Raw genomic sequence first — 18,165 nt, 5'->3', positions numbered from 1 at the left:
CAAATCTTTGATGAAATAAACAAACACATCAGCACAGACATACTTCTAAAATGAGTGACATCTCCTCAAGAATGGCCTCAGGCAGGTCCTTCAGGAGGTATTCCAGAAGGCATTATCACAGAAAATGACAGCTCCACACATGTTATTGCTCCTGAAGACCTTTCAGTGGATAAGATGTGGAGGTGGAAGACAGTGATACTGATGATCCTGACCTTGTTTATTTAGGCCTAGGTTAATGTGTATGTTTATGTCTTAGTTTTTAACAAAAAAGTTTAAAAATTAAAAGTAATAAATAAAACATTCAAAAATAGAAAAAGCTTATAGAAAAATATAAAGCAAACATTTTTATACAGCTGTACAATGTGTTTAAAGATAAATATTATTACAAGCGTAAAAAAGTTTACAAAAATTTAAAAGTTTATAAAGTAAAAAAGTTACAGTAAGCTAAGGTTAATTTATTATTGAAGAAAATATTTTTTTATAAATTTAATGTAGCCTAAAGTGTACAGTCTCTATGGTAGTATACAGTAATGTCCTAGGCCTTCACATTCACTTACCACTCACTTACTGACACCTTCGGCAACTTCCAGTCCTCCAAGTTCCCTTCATGGTAGTTCCTTATACAGGTGTTTCATTTTTTATTGTTCATAACTTATTTTTACTGCAGCCTTTCTATGTTTAGATATACAAATCATACCGTTGTAACTGCCTACTCAGTACAATAAAATGCTGTACAGGCTTGCAGCCTAGGAGAAATAGGCTATCACATCTAAGTGCACTCTGATGTTCACACAACAATGAAATAACCTAATGATGCATTTCTCAAAACATATCTCCTCAGTCAAGTGATGCATGGCATACAGAAGGAACATCAGAAAAGGCTGCCAATTAACCACCCACAGAAACCATCAAAGAACAATGTGGAGTACTATGTAGCTATGAGTCAGCATGGCAGAATGCAATCAAGAGTTGAATCCCAAAGCCATATGTAGCCTTTGTTTCAATTTTTTTTTAATTATTTGTTATTAGGTGGAATCATAAAGGAACAAAAAAAACCTCAAAACGTCCTCATGCATAAAATCAGGTACAAGAAATCTGATTTAAGAAAAAGATTAAGAAAATATAACATTTATACAGTAAAACTCTACGGGCAATATTTAGGTAAATCCCCTGAATTAGTACAGATTGTGATAGAGAAATTTTTGACCTGACATTGAAAAATATGCAAGGGGTTCTAATATTTATTGAGTGCTTAAAATATTCTAAGCATTGTCTAAGTGACTGACATGTATTAACTCATTTAATCCTCACAACGGCTCTATGAGGTAGGTACAATTATTGTCAGTATCTGTGGATGGAGTAGCTAAGGCTTAGAGACTCAATTAACTTGCCCAAAACAAAAGCTAACAGTTGAAAAGGCTGGGTATCAAACCTTGGCAAGTTGGCTTCAGAATGCACTGCATTCTGTGCAGTCTGTTCAGTTCTGTGCAGTCACTGAACTTATTAGTAGCCTTATACACAAAAAGACCCTGCGTGCCTACTGTGGCCAAGAGAACTAAAAGAAACTAAATCAAACTTTGACTAGAGGGTACAAATAAAGGCTGAAAAAGATAGGAAGATGAACGTCAAAAAAAATCAAGTTGAAGATCTGCTTCCAAAAGAGTAGTTAAATGTTCTGTGATTTTACTCTAATAGACTCTCATTGTTAAGAGAAAGGCCATGAATTCCAAGGATGCAATCTTGAGAAGCAAAGTTCTCCAAAGTTTCTCGACTGGTGTCAGCCATTAACCATGTAGAGATGAAATGGCTGGGAGGCTTTTTGTGCGAGTTGCCCAGGATGTCCCCTGCGACTGCATGGCCCCTGGGTAAGTCCAAATTAAACCAAGCGCTAGGCCTTGGAGGAAAGAGGCTAGAATGCAATATCACTTTAGAAATCCATAGTCGTTTGCTTGGTTTTCCATATTCTTATATGGAATACAGCATGACTTTTGGAGTCAGGAAGCTATACATTCTAATTCTAGTTTCAATACCACTTACATGGTTTTAGACAGAATAGTCTCCTTAACCTCAGTTTTCTTAACTATTAAATAGAAATAATATCTCTCAGAGCTGTGCAAGTATTAAATGCAATAAAATATGTTAAAAGTATAGCAAAGAGTAATACACGCTACTCAACAAAAGTTAGTTCTATCCCTTTTCCTAGGCATTTCCAGGAATCCTAAAGACCTTATACCTGTAAAAACAATATGATAGAAAAAAAAACCCACACACACTCTCAAATTTCAAAATCAATATAAAAAATTGTGAAGGAAAATATAATATTAAATAAATTGAATAATAAAATTAAGTTGGTTGGTTAAAACTCAGTGGCAATAAAGTCGAAATTCAATGCTCTTAGCCAGGGCTTTTTGTTCTCACAAAGTATGTTACTGTTTTCTTTTACAGATTCATCCTTTATTCAAAAAAAGAGCCCAATAATTAAACAGGTGTTATAAACAAGGCCCAGAGGTTATATAACTTAGGAGTAGAGTTAAGACTGAGAACGACTCCCTATTGAATGCTAGACTCTGTGAATAAAATTTTCTTTTATTCTTTTAAGTATCAGTCTTTATGATACAAAAATTAAAAAGTCCAACAACTCGTTGAGGATGTTTTCACAAACTATACAAAATCTATAACTACTACAAAAAACAGAAGAGTTTCAAATGAAGTTGTGAGAAGTGTGCTTCAAGTTTAGTACATTTCCCTTTTAAATAACAATCTAGAATTCCTTTACAAACACTAAATTAAGCCTCTTATACTATACTCACACATTTTAAAAAATTAACATTATTTCCCTTTGGCAAAAAAAGTAAATAAACTGGTAAGCCTGTCAGATAATCATTTCAATCTAACACTTTACCTAGTAGATAAATATTTGTAGTAAATCTGTAAATAGTATAAATATTTTTTCCAAAATATTAAGTGAAAGAAACCAGACACAATAGATTACATATTCCATAATTCCATTTATATGAAATACTAAAAAAGGAAAAGTAACAATAGAAAAAAACCATTATCTGTCAAGGACCAGGGATGGGAGGAACGGGTTAACTGAAAAGGGATACATGAGTTTGGGGGGTAAAGGAAATGTTCTGTGTCATGATTATGGCGGTAGACTATGTTTTCAAAAATTGATGAACTTCTATACTGAAAATTGAGGAAATTATGTGAAAATTATACCTCAAAATTTTTAGAAGTTTATATAAAATAAATCAGCATGCTTTTCAAATAATCGCTTCAGTAAAATATTGTACTTAGTAAACAAATATTTATTTGGAGAAAATCGGTAAATAATATTTTTTCATAATCATGAGTTGTGTCTACTTTCTGACATTTTTATAAGATATATTTTTAAATTTTTTCTAGAAAAACAAGTAAACTAAGAAGTACTTGAAAAGTGACCTTGAATGCAATTTAAAACTCTCCAAAAATATTTCCTAAATTCAGTATGAACTTGGCTGATCTCTGACTGCTTTTCCCACAATGAAACAGTGTAACAGAGTATGTATATTCGAGTTGTACAGGGGCCAAGTAGACAATGTGAGTGGCATGGAACAAATATCACTGTCATAAAGTGGAGAGTACAAAACATTTTTCAAAAGAGCTGCCACCACTGAGTCCTCAGAGTACACCAGGGAAAAACATGCCTCAGTGTAGCCAGAGTGCCCAAAGTTTAAAGAGAAGCAGAAACTTGGACTTTTATGTGAAATTTCCTGACTTTTTTAGAATGATGGTTCAAATTTTTTTTACAACATTGTGTAGGTCGAACAAAACACATCCATATGCAGAATTATTACCTCTGGTCCATAGTGTATGGTTTGTAACTTTTTCAATAACAAAGTCTTGTTATCTTTCTAATGGCTTACATCTTTTTTGAGTGAGTCTAGAATAATGTGAAATACTAGTGCAACTGAAGTAAAATTCACCTCACAATTACAGGAAGGCTAGTTATTTCTGGCCATTTCAGTGAAAATACAAGTCCTATTTACATTTCTAAACATACTGGTTGGTAATAAAAGAAAAATTCAGTTAGAATGAAGCAAGAAGGGATGAGGAAAAACTGAAGAAAATCACAACTTTAGGATCAGAGTCAGCTTCTAGATGCTAGAGCAATAAAGTAATCCACATGCTGAAATTTTAGAACTTCATTGCCCCAACTAGTCCAACCTGGCTGTAAATTTCGAGCAAATAATTCCAAATACTCCCCGTCTGGCTTGATATAGTCTTTTAAAATCTCTGTTCAAAAAAGAGAAAAAAAAACACAAAAATTATTATTAAGAAAGGAATCAATATCTTTTTACCAGTTAAGAGTAAGAAGAAAAGCGAAAATGTTTCCTTAAAAAAACAGTAAATTAATTTCAAAGATTTCATCACAGGCTTTCCTATGTATAGTTACAAAGTCATTTGAAATAAGCACCCTTGAGATTGGGAACAATATCATCAGAACTTTAGGCAGTCCTAATCTATCGGTTTTCACTTGTAGATGAGAAATGAGGATTTTAATACCCACACAGGTGACTTTTCTGTTTTCCAATACTGCTGACACACTTCCTGCATACTAACTTATTTTTTAATAATTATAATCCATGCATGTTCTATAGGAAAAATAAAAACACAAACCCACTTTAAAAACTAAAATAAAACATATCTCTACAAACATACTTCAGTGAAAGAACAGTAAACGAAAAGCTGGACACAGAAATATTCAGAACATATAACTACAAATAACTATACCCGCTTAGCTATAACTTGATAGTACTAAAGACATTTCTTCATTTCCAAATTATAGACCCTTATTTACCTAAAATTTCACCATATTATTTCCACAGTTAAATATTCCTTATTCAATGCATTAATAACTATGAAAAGTCGTATTTTGTTGGGGAAAAGGTATTGGCTAAATAGCTGTGATCTACACTAACAGAAGAAAAAAAATACCATTGAAGCTTTTTTTTAAGCACATTCCCATTTAGATGACAAATATTTAAATCACTTTAACCTTGATCACATTGCTAGTTAACTATATTAACTAATTACAGAAACTGGGTATGAAAATAATTCAGGAATAAAAAGTCACTAGAACAAGTAAAATATAATTCTTAATTGCTATATAAGATTGAGCTCAGAAGAAATCTATCAAATTCCTTTTAGGAATGAGAAGGGTTCCTTAGGAATACTTGATATAGGTAAGGTTTAAGAGACAACCTATCGAAAATTTTATGTTTCATAATGTTCTTCAATTGCTCTCACAGCAAAATGATTGTTTATTTGTCTGAACGCTCTGGTCCTGCTTATCAAAAATCAAAGGATTAAAAGTAATATATACCACTCAACTGAACTCAAACTTGAGCTTTGCTAGGTTCTAGGAGATGCTGACATGAAGACTTCTAGTCCTTTCATAAGTATATAATTAAATGTTACTAAACTTGAAAGGGAAAGATTTCCCTAGAATTTTAGAGGACAATAAACTTACATCACTTTTCCATTTTTTCCCATGAATTCAATGTTTTACCAGCCTCAATTCACTTTTAATGTAGCCTAAGGTTATACTGAACCAAGGTTTTGATTTTTGTGTTTCTTTTTTTGATTGTTTATTCAGTTTTTTAGTAGAAAGATGTTAGCAACTAGATTTTAGAACTTTAAACTGGAGTTTAAACTGGAGTCAGCCAGTTAAAAATGTTTACTATTCTAACCATCCACTATAATCAGTGCTATAGAATTTAATAAAGGAAACAGATATCCATGTTTCTAAAAGTTCACAGTCTAATAGAAAAAAGATAACCAGGTACTTGAAGTGGAAAAATATATACAACCTAAACGCATTTACCACACTACCTACTTTCTCAGCCTAACACATTCTAGCATGATTTCTTTTTTTTTCCTAGTTTATGAAAACAGAAAATCAAGGAGTAATGTCTTTGCAATGCAAAATGTTTAATTTCAAAAACAAGGCAAGAGATATAAAAGCAAATTAATAGAAATGTTTTATTCTACTAATTTTAAATATAAACTTAAAAATAAATGCAAGATCTTAAAAGTTCTCTTTACAAGAAAAAAAATTTTGTAACTATGTATGGTGATGGTTGTTAACTAGACTAGTTGGTGATCGTTTCACAATAGAGATGTTCCTCAACTTATAATGGGATTATATCCTGATAAACTCAACATAAACTGAAAATATCATAAGTTGAAAATGCATTTAATACAGCTAACCTACTAAACATCACAGCTGAGCCTAGCCTACCTAAACATGTTCAGAACACTTACATTAGCCTACAGTTGGGTAAAATCATCTCATATTAAATACACTGTAGATCATCAGTTGTTTATCCCTGTTACTGAGTTGTTGGCTGAGAGGTACAGCTCACTGCCACTGCCCAGCATCACAAGAGAGTATCGTACTGCATATGACTAGCCCAGGATAAGATCAAAATTCAAATTCAAAGTATGATTTCTACTTAATGCGTATCACTTTCACACCATTGTGAAGTCGAAAAATCATAAGGAGAACTATCATAAGTCAGGTACCATCTGTACATACATATACTGAATCATTGTGTTACATACCTGAAACTAACATGTTATATGTTAATGACTCAATTATTTAAAAAAATTAAATGCAAATATATACATTTAAATATGCGTATGATATGTACATACTTAGATAATCACATAACATCTGGCATTAGTAAAACATACTTCTAACCAACAGAGAGAAAGGAAACCATGCATAGCCAGTCATTCTCTTTTTGCTCTGGGGGCAAGGAGCAGGGCTGGGGGAGAAGTGGCTCAAACTGTATGTAGAATCTCATCAAATTATGTTTTCTATTCATATAGGAACTGTTAGTGAGCAAAGTAGTAAAAAGGAATAGAAATTCCTCTGTGGTAAAATATTGAAAACAAAGTTTAATTCAAATACTTTTATTTCATTATTTTCCTATTAAATCTTTAAAATGAAAAATATACATTTATAGTATTAGGTTTTAAGTCATAGATAGCTATTGATAGCTTATCTTTTAATCTAAGGAGGTAACTTCAAAACTTAAAAATAGAGTAAATGTATCATTTTGAAATGGAATATGCTGCTAATTTGAAATGGAATATGCTGCTAATTTGGTCTTTTACATTTTGCAGCAGAAGTAATTTATAACTTTTCAAAATATCTTGGTGTTTCTAAACGCAAAAGTGAGGATATTTCATTTATGAATTTGCATAAAGCAGTTTAAGAACATTTACATGTAAAAGTTCTAAGTGTTATATCTATATAACACGTTTATCTCAAATTCTAGAGCTATGGTTTCAGAATAAAATACTACAAAAATCTGAAAGTTGCTTTCTGGTGGCTTTAATCTATATGGCTCTACACCTAAATACAAGCTCTTGCTATAGAGTGACATGAACACAAAAATAAAGGATTACAAATATTTCTTGTCTACCACTACTTAACCAAAACATAAGGATTACATATATCATGTAATGCAGATTTTTTTCCCCAAAAATCTAACTTGTTTTTAACCATTCTCAAGCCTAAAAATGTGTTTGTACTGCACTCTACTGGGAACATGGCAGAACTGCATTTCATAGATATAGACTGCAATACTAATTTCTATTAGTATTAATAAAATACTAATTGTCTTAACTATTTTAAAACTCTTAAAACTAATCTGTAAACATAATTTTATTCTATTTAAAAATGATTGATAGTCTGTGGCCATGCTACCCTGAACAAGCCAGATCCCATCTGATCTTGGAAGCTAAACAGGGTCAGGCCTGGTTAGTACTTGGATGGGAGACCACCTAGGAAGACCAGGTGCTGTAGGCATAAAAAATAAAATAAAATAAGGGATTTAAAACTGACAAGGTCCTTGCAATGTGTGAGGTCAACCAAGGGTTGCCTTGCCTAAAAAAGTAAATAAATAAAAAATTAAATTAAAATTAAAGTAATTGATAACTAGTTTAACAACCATTTGAGAATGAAAGGTTTCAAGTCTTAGCTTTTGGATTTTTAAAAGTACAAAAATAAGCCCTAAAGCCAACACTAAATTAAGCTTTGCTACTCACTGATGGATAAGGAAAATTTGAATGAAAAGAACACAAATTATATTTCTTCCATCAAGTATAACTGGCACCAAACAATTTTTTTCAAAGAAGAGTACGATCTCACATTTCATTTAAGTCACATATTTAATGCATTAAAGAACCTATGATAGTCCGACGTTTAAAGATAATTATTCACTGAGAATTCTTCTAAATCAAAGAATGAATCATCAGGTAAACATCTATTTCTCAAATGAAGTAACACTGTAATGTCCCTTCTGCATAAGCAGTTCACAATAACAGAAACCCTAAATTTTATCAATAAAAATTCTTTTGGGAATTTGTATTCACTTTCCCCTATATCCTAGGTCATATTCCCTAGGATAAAATACCCCATATTCCACAAAATAATATGGTAGGCTAGTGACCTGTAGTTTTCCTGAGTGAAAGTTTGAAAGTTGGGGTGTTTTTAAAGCAGGGATCACTCCAAATTAATAAAATATATATTCCTGAAGAAATTATTTGAATACTGAAATTTGAATATCAAATTAAATATCTCTGAAGGACTAACATTCCTATTTTTTAAACTCACTTGAAAAATTTAGCATTTACTGACCTTCTACTACATGCTACATAATTTGAAATATATTATAACCAATCCTTACAACTATGAAAGATTAAATATCATTATTCCTTCTTTAAATGAGGATTTTGAGGTGGAAAGTGATTAGAATAACTTACTCAAGTAGCAGGGTAAGGATTCAAACACTTGTCAGTAAATCTCCAAAGCCAAATCTTTCTACTATTCCTTGCTGCTTAGTCTCACTGAGTGATGAACATTATATATACTAAAGCATTAAAACTGGTAAGAATTGCAGGCTTTAGCAATTACCTTTTTAGCAGTTCAGAAAAGCAAACTGAGTCTCTTCCAAATATCAAGGGAATTCTAATTATCTCTGCTACTCTGAGCTCCTGGTTTTAGAACAAGCAAGGGATAGAGTCCTGGTAGCAAAACAAAGCCCCTCAGAGACTCCATCAGTCTTCATGCTGTTGGTGAAGAGATGGGGTAGCAACCAGTAGCAAGGGGAACACATTAAAAAATGGTGTTAAGAGGAAAGGCTGAGGTAATATAAAACTATCTATGCAGTGCATCCAGTGGTCTGCTGATCTCTCTTGCTTCAACAGTGTTTGGATGAAAGAGATCCAAAGACTTCCCTTCTTCCAGCCCCAACCACCCTCCAACCTCCTTTCCAGTCACCTCTGGGACCAAAATACACCGTTTTTTATGGTTAGCTCCTTATTGTCAACCAACCATAAGCTCCCAGATTCATCAAAATTATTCCAATGAGGTAGAGGCCATCATCAGCCACCTGGTCATCCTGGATCTCCAGGGCTCCTACATCTCCCTCCCTCTCTGGACTTCTATTTCCACCACAACAAAATGGCTCTGGAAGATGTAGGTCACTTCTTACAGAAGTTAGCTGAGCTCTCTTAAAGATGTAAAACCAGCAAAGCAGCAGCACCCTCTTCTGGTATACGCAGAAGGTGTCCCAAGATAAGTGGATGCCATGGAAGCCTCTATTGCCTTGGAGAAATATGTGAATCAGGCCCTTTTGTATCTGCCTGCACAGACCCCCTTCTCTGTGACTCCTTGGAGAGCCACTCCCTAGATGAAGAAGTAAAAATCATCAAGAAGATGGGACCTGACTAACCTTTGCAGGCCAGCTGGCCTCACCTGGAGGAGTATCTCTTCAAAAGGCTCCTCCTCTAGCACAACAAGGAGCATCCTTTAAGGGGCCCCTGCCTGAGCCTCTCCCTGCAGCCATTGGGCAGCTTTTTAACCACCTAGAGCCTTCTTCTAAGCCATGGACCAAATAGAAAAATAAATCTTTTTGCAGGAAAAAAAAAAACCTAAGTCATTAATTTTGCCATAAAATTTTAGAATGTTAATTAAAATAACATATATCTGATTTAATTTCTAACTTTCTCAACCATTCAAATACTAAATTTAATTCTTTTTTCAATTTGACAGACGTCATAACAATTCTATTTATAAAAACATACCAGCAAGAGGTGGCTTATGTGAATGAAGAGTACAGGGCACGCTGACAATTAATTTGTGATCTGGAATGGAGAGCACTTTTACATCAGCATTCCTAATTAAAACAGAACAACAAAGTAAATTATATTTTAAAGAACTTTATATATATGTGTGTGTGTGTGTATGTTATGTGTATATATGTATATATAAATATGTGTATATGTATATATATACATACATATACAGATACATACATACATACATACCACAGTTACCTTAACTTTTTTTCACCTTTTAAATAGTATCTGAATTTAAAATAAATTTCATAAAAATGATAATGGAAATCAACAATTTAAGTACTGAGACATTTCTAATAATTTCCTTTTCTACAATGACAAGTGCACACTAGATAAAACAAAAGAATATAAATTTTCATATGCCATATCATTCATACTTTTCTGGTGTGGGACACTTTCAGATGTTCAAAAGTGTAAAAATTAGAGAAAATCAATGATCGTTGTGTTAATAATTTTTAAAAGTCTAAAAATTAATACATTTATACAATGTTTTAAAAATCACCTTTCCTACCTTAATGGTAAAGCAGTTTCTTCTCGAATTCTCCCCAGTATAAGAACTTCATAAGGCTTTTTATGTGGAGAATCTAATGGGAACACAAACTCTCCTGATTTGGTGATCTGATAGAAAGAAGTCAAAAAAAAAAAAAAGAAAGAAAAAAGAGAAACCATACATCTGTAAATATCCAGAAAAGGTTTTTTTTTCCCCTATCACTATACAGTTACCACAAAGAAAATGAAATTATTAAATCTCTAGGCTAGTGCTTTCCAATAAAAATATAATGTGAACTACAAATGTAAGCCACATATGCAATTTAAATTTTCTAGTAGTAACATTTAACAAAAGTAAAAAGAATGTGGTGAAATTCATTTTAATTATATCTTCAATTAAATGATAAACCAAATTATCATTTCAATATGTAATCAATTCAAAAAATTTACTGAGATATGTTATATCCTTTCTTTCATACTAAGTCTCTGAAATCCACTATATATTTTACCTTTAACGCCACATCACAATTTGGACTAATCATATAGTAACTACCATAATATTTGACAGTGCAGCTAAAAGGGACTAAAAAACATTTTAAGTATCATTTTATCATCTTGTACACAAAAATCTCTTCTTTTCATTAACATTTATTCTTGGAAACCATGCCATCATTAACTCATTTATTCATTCATTCAAATAATACTTAATGATTACTGGCAATGTGAATAAGTAGGTTATAATATTTTCCTTTATTTATATAAAACAGTGTCATTAAATACTGTAAGAGCTAAAATTAATAATGAAAGAAGTTCAGGGTTTGATGAGATCCTTGGCATTATATATCCAGAAATTCAATTTTATCATTCTACCCTGGAGTAATCAGACTCTCAAAGACTCACTTAACCTAATCAAATTCAAAACAAAATTTATAACACTATCAATTCATTAATTAACCAGGGAGATATATATTTTCATTATCAGAATATTCATATCTTCTAAGTCCCATAAAATAGGTGTAAATAAATAATATACACAGCTTTTACAAGATACTCCAGTAGGCTACAAAATACAAAGCACATAAAAACAGAACTCTCCTATGTTTATCATGAATATACCAGCTCTGACTGATGATTTATTTTTCTGTATTTTTTGGTATCCTTATAGCAAGCAGAGATATTGATCATTCAACCAACTGGAAAATTGGAATCATTTCTTTCAAAAATTAGCAGAGCAGCATATAAAGCACTGAAGTTAAGATTTAAAGTATGAAAGGTTCTTGGTTCTAGCACCTTTCCACCTCTTCCACATTGGGTTACTTTGCTATTCTCCCTCCCACCCCCAGCAACATAAGAAAAAAAAGAAAGAAGTCACGAAGGGTGACTAAAATTGTGGATGTGTAAAGAAGAAGAAGATGAAGGGTAAGACTAATGCTATGTTTACTGGTGGACAGATTTCCCAAAGTTTTTGTTTGCTGTTTTTTAAACTACAGATATCAAAGCTTTTGAAAATATCATCCTCATATCTCTCTGAGTGATTTATTAAGGCCAACAGTTTTGGACTCTACTACAAAAAAGACACAAAATAAACAGGTATAAAGCCTTGAAAATAAGATGAAAGTATTTAGCAGCAAAGTAAAAGTTTCAATTAGACCATGTTGAAGTAGTTGAACAGTGACATGTTAAGCATTAAAAAGTATAGATGCTACCTTTATGTGATTATATTTAACACTATATTAACAAATAAGTTAACTTCTGAACTTACTTTTACCCAGTGCCATTCAGCAACTATCTCCACAGACCACGAAGGATAAAGTTCTTCCTTCACAAAACGTAGGTGCTTCTGTCTATTGGTCACCCAAGTAATAACAAGACAGTTTGGAGCAGCCAGTTTAGGGACAGGTATCTGCTTTATTTGCAGTGGTGATAAATAACTGTACCTAAAAACAAACAGGAAAAATATTAGCAAAATTTGCTGCAAAGAAAAATAAGCAGGGAGAAGACCTGTATCACACTGACTCTACAAACACAAAGCTCCTATATTTATTTATATAACTAAATATGAAGCCACAGCGACACCCAATGGACACTTTATTACATGCAAATCAGAAATAACCCATTTTTCATTTTTACTAGTTTAAAATTATCAGGTTATATCTTTACCACTTCTAAATTCAATACGTTTCAATAACTTTATTAATATTTACAACATTCTTTTTCCCATTAGAAATTAAGCAAACATTGTATGGTTTTCATAATTGTGCATTTTACAGGGACTCTGTCACAGTGAGTCTTGACACTACTATCTAAATATTCCACTGTATTTTCAACCTTCAGTCTATCATCCTATTTCTTTCTTCCTTTCCAATCTATTCCACTGGCCTCTCTGAAACCCTTATGCTTTCATTACAAACAAAAATAAGATAAAATAAAATAAAATAAAAATTCTAGCCTTGTACTTCCTGGCCATTAAGAGTGCGAAGTCTAGTTTCTCCTGCTATTGTAGAGTAAAATGAACGTGGCCCTTTCTCCAACACCTAATCCACAACAGGGAGAGGAAAGGTCAGCATTCTCTCAGCTCCCCTATTGCTGCTTCCAGAATATAACTCATTTACCTTTGCAAAAAATCTCCTCTCTTTGAGAGGTATGCTATCCAGCTGTACTAGCCTCTAATGTTTCTTACTGAAACCGTTTAATCTTCATTCTCCATATTCAATGAGTAGTTAAACTCTGAGATCCTTCTATCACTAACACAAATCTTGCCATTATCTTGGGCAATCTCAAAGCATAGTCCACATCATGTGCATACTTCAACTATTCTTCCCTTAAATAAGTACCCAATTCAATAATCCATTGCATTGACTATAACCTAGACCTTGTCATCACTTACACTTGCTCCATCTCTGAAACCATGAACATTGATTTCTGATCATAAGCTCCTGTCCCTCACCTATTCTTTGACCTTATCGGAGCACTACTCAGTGCCCCATTCCACCACTTTACTGAGTTTCTATCAGCTTCTTCCTGCTTGTGATTGCTCCTCTTCCTAACAAACTATCAATCACTTCATTGCCCTCTCACTAGCACCCTCGATTCCCACCCCACTTTTACCCTTCACCCCACAGCAACTACAAACCTCCAATCTTAAATTCAGTGCAATTCAACTCCTTCATAAGGGGAAAATTAAGTGTAGAAAAATGCAGAACTGAAGAATTGGATCAATGAAATCCATTCTCAGACTCTCAAAACTACTTAATTTTTACTTATCCTTGGTCAACTACTACAAACTGCCATCTCTTTTCAAGTCCACTTTTGGCAGAAAGACCACCAGACTCCTTCATCTACCTAACCTCTCCTCACTCCTTATAGCACCTTCCCTTATATAGTTCTACATATTTCCTCTTAAAGGAAATGGCATGGCTTCGCCTATTTAAATCATATACCTGAAGTTTTGAGAAACATGGCAGAGTGAGACATGCCCCCAAATCTCTCCCCATGAAATAACAATAAGCTGAATATCTAAAACTCAACAAAAAACACCCAAACTACACACCGGCACATCTGATCATGGGATCTGCACATAAGAGCTACCACAGGTCAGAACCCTAGGTGCTGGGCATTGGACCGGGAGAAACAAGAAAGCTGCCTCTCACAGCCGGAGCTCCCTGTAGGAGGGAGGGGAGAAGGTCAGCAAGTTCCCTGAACAGCCCTGCCTGAGAGAGCTGTAAGCTCTTCATGGCCGGCAACAGTGCCTAGTCATCAGGGTAGAAGCCAGAAAAGCGGGTACAGCAAAGAAGCAACAGTTGATTTTTACCAGTAGCGGTTGCAAAACCAAGGCTGAGCCACAGGCCTCAACTCCCAACCCGGAGGGCCCCTCCTCCCGTACCCTCCAAGACCTAACACTGTGGAGCCCAGGGGAATATAAGCAAACACTACTGAAACTGTTGCTATCACTGACAGGGACTGAGACTAAGGGTAGCGAGCATGATTAAACATCTACAAGAAAAAAAAGGAATTATTGAGGCTTTATACAAAGCAGGGATCCAAGAGGCTTAGACACCACCTACTGGAAACCAAAAGAAAAATGTCTTCTTTGCAACAGGCTAAAGAGAGACTTTTATATAATAAATCTTCTTTCTGGGAAAAAAGCAGAGAAATAGTCCATTAAACATGACGAACAACCAAGTGGACTAAGCATCTCAGAAAGTGAAAAATGTCCAGAAAATAAGCTTACAGACATAGAAATATGTGACTTAAATGACAGAGAATTCAGGATGATACTTCTGAAAAAACTCAGTGAGATCCAAAATGATTCATATCAACAATTTCAGGAATTAAAAAAAATGACTAGATGAGCAGAATGAATTCTTTAGTAAGGAGACTGAAACCCTCAAAAAGAATAGAACTTCTGGAGATTAACAACACACTGCGACTTAATAATAACAAAAACAAACAAAGAATCCAATCAAAAATGGGCACTTGAACAGCCACTTCTCCCTACAGGACATACAAATGCCAACAAATATATGAGAAGATGTTCAACATTGCTAGCTATTAAAGAAATGCAAATCAAAACCACAATGACATATCATCTCACACTTGTTAGAAAAGCTATAATCAACAAGACAAGTAATAATAAATGTTGGAGAAAAAGGAACCCTCATATACTGCTGGTAGAGCTGCAAATTGGTACAGCCACTATGGGAAACAGTATGAAGTTTCCTCAAAAAACTAAGAATTGATCAACCATATGACCCAGCAATCTCCCTACTGGGTATTTAATCCCAAAAACCTGAAAACACATATCCGAAAAGATATTTGCACACCGATGTTCATAGCAGCATTATTCATAGTGGCCAAGACATGGAAGCAACCGAAGTGTCCTATAATAGATAATTGGATTTAACTGTGGTATATACATGCTATGGAATATTACACAGCTATAAGAAGAGATGAAATACTGCCATTTGAGACAAATGGATGGATTCTAGATAATCGTGCTAAGTGAAATAAGCCTAATGGAAAAAGTTGAAAATCACATGATATCACTTACATGCGGGATATAAACCTAAAAACAACAAATGAACAGGACAAATGGAGATTCATGGTCATGAACAATAGACTAGTGGTTACCAGAGGGTAGCAGGGAGGGGGGTGGGGGAAGTAGATGGGGTAAAAGGAGTCAAATATGTGTGACTGAAAGAAATCTAACTATGGGAGGTGAACACACAGTGTTAACATATATATGCCTTACTGTTACAGTGTACAGCTGAAACTTACTTGATTTCGTTAACCAATGTCACCATAAAAAATAAATTTAAAAAAATTATAAAAAATAAATTAAAAATTCCCATCTTCTAGTATATTGTAATACTATTACTGTCCTCTTTCTGTATTTTCAACCTCTCGAGTAGTTCCTTACCATCAACTATAAATATGCTTATAGTATCCAATTTTAAAGAAAGAAAGAGGAGAGAAGAAACAGAGAAAAAAGAGAAGGGAAGAGAAAAGAAGAGAAATTCCTTCAATTTGGTCTCCTTCTGTCTATAGCTAATAACTGGTATGCATTTAGCCTTTCTACTTTCTCTTCTTTATTCCTCAATGCACTACAATGAGGCTAATACTATTATAACTGTTCTGGGAAAAGTAAATAACATCAAAATGGTCAAATGCAATAAACACTGTAATCCAGCTCTAACACATGGCAATTGTATGATGTCAGGAAGTGAGCAATAAATATTTCTTAAATAAACAAATGAGTAAAACAATTCTGATCTCATGCATCCAAGTGTCCTGCTATCTAGACCATCATTCTTCTAGTAGACTGGAATATTTTGTAATTAAAGTGATGAAGTTTTAAAAATTAAGTTTGCCACAGTATAAAGAACATCAGCTCAAAAATTTGAAGATTGATGGTCCCAATAATTGCAGATTTCTTGACTCACTTAATTTTATTTTCATTTTATTTAGTTAGGTTGATTGTAGAGAAGAAGGATGAAATAGCTATACGTCATTTTCTAGTTCTTATCTGGAGACCACTAAGCAAATCCCAAAATATGCATCTTTTAAGTGTTGCAATGGAAAGTATGCAATATCACCTATGTAGCATTCTTCCTGAATGTTTAGCCTGAATCCAATCATGAATAAATAATCAGACAAATCCAAATTATGGAATATCTGCAAACAAGGGGCATGGACTCTTAAAAAAGAGTCAATATTCTGAAAAGAGAAATGACTACATTAAAGGAACTAAAGAAAAATAAAGACCAAAAGTAATGAGTGATCTTTGATTAGACCTTAGGTCTAAACAGCAAAAACAAAAACATAGCCATACAGGATAGTTTGAGGATAATTGGAGAAATCTGAACATGTAATATATATTTGATAATATTGTTGCCAATATTAACTTTATTGGGGGTGATAACATTATCATAGTTATATAGGAGAATGTCTTTGTTTTCAGGAGATGCATACTAAAGAATTTGTGGGTGAAATTATCATGTCTGTAAAATCAGATTAAAAAGCAGAGAAATGGAAAGAAAATACACACAAATGTAAAATAAAAAAAAACTGGTAGTTCTAGGAGAAAGATAATTTGATATTTAAATACTATTCTTCCAATTTTTCTCAAAGTTCACAACTTTTTTAATCAAAAGTTGAGGGAAAGAAGTAATACAGCAAATCATTACAATGAGGAGCTCATAAATGTACACCTACAAAATAAATGGGAAAGAAAACCAAAACTTTTAAAATGTACTGCATAAAACTATCATAAAATACTTTAAATGAAGGAGTCCATTATTCAAAATTATAAAAATTTGTCCCCAAAATGTTGCTAACAAGATCAAACACGTTTACTTTTTAAAAATTTCTATAGAGTATTCCAGAATAAGATGTGAAAAACTATTAATTTTCATTAAAATAAAAAGCAAGGAAATTTAAGCTAGATTTTTTAAAAATAATTCTTGGAGAAAACTGGAACACATTATCAAAGAATATTACAGAACTGGCCTCACTGATTCTTTTGAATTTAGCAAAACTAAAATAATAATAAGCAGTGGAGAACAAATAGTCTTTTAAACAAATGATGCCCATTCTCCTACCTCCTCCTCATCCCCACATACACATACACTAAACAAGGACAATCCTATCAGGTATGACATAGATTACCTCCCAGAAGCTAAAGGCAAAGGCCAGATTATTAAGGAAAATAACATTTTGGCACATATTTCTACAGTTTAGAATTTGATATTAAAGAAGTCAAAAATGCTCCCTTTACTGTTACAGAAACGTCCCTGAACTGGTTCAGTCAGTAATCTTAGCTATTAATAGGTATATTACTTATAACATTCTTACACCTATATATAGTTCTAGTTCAAGAGAATTATTTAAATAAAATTTTAAAACTAAAGTGTTTTAGTAGTTTCAGACAACCTATCATAAAGTAGTGCTTTTAGCATATGTAACTAGAATGTACAAAGG

The 18,165-nt window shown here is 33.2% G+C and overlaps 1 protein-coding gene and 1 pseudogene across 3 annotated transcripts in view; one reads left to right on the top strand and one right to left on the bottom strand.

Moving 5' to 3' along the window:
- Positions 1 to 2,566: 2,566 nt before the first annotated feature.
- The window catches only part of METTL4 (methyltransferase like 4), a 36,360-nt gene continuing 20,761 nt past the window's right edge, over positions 2,567 to 18,165 (bottom strand). For all 3 annotated transcript variants that reach the window (XM_016156829.2, XM_016156835.2, XM_016156844.2), the window contains exons 6-9: positions 12,449 to 12,623; positions 10,709 to 10,815; positions 10,144 to 10,235; positions 2,567 to 4,278 (exon numbers count right to left, since the gene is read on the bottom strand). In XM_016156829.2, the coding sequence (XP_016012315.2) occupies positions 4,133 to 4,278; positions 10,144 to 10,235; positions 10,709 to 10,815; positions 12,449 to 12,623 (520 nt within the window). In that variant the 3' untranslated portion in view covers positions 2,567 to 4,132. The remainder of the gene's footprint in view (positions 4,279 to 10,143; positions 10,236 to 10,708; positions 10,816 to 12,448; positions 12,624 to 18,165) is intronic.
- Positions 7,746 to 7,864, top strand: LOC118610620 (annotated as a pseudogene).

Source organism: Rousettus aegyptiacus, unplaced genomic scaffold, assembly GCF_014176215.1.
Source record: "Rousettus aegyptiacus isolate mRouAeg1 unplaced genomic scaffold, mRouAeg1.p scaffold_m13_p_12, whole genome shotgun sequence".
NCBI lineage: Eukaryota > Metazoa > Chordata > Mammalia > Chiroptera > Pteropodidae > Rousettus > Rousettus aegyptiacus.
Note: the sequence above shows the minus strand (reverse complement) of the source record. Positions and strands in the feature narration are given on the sequence as shown.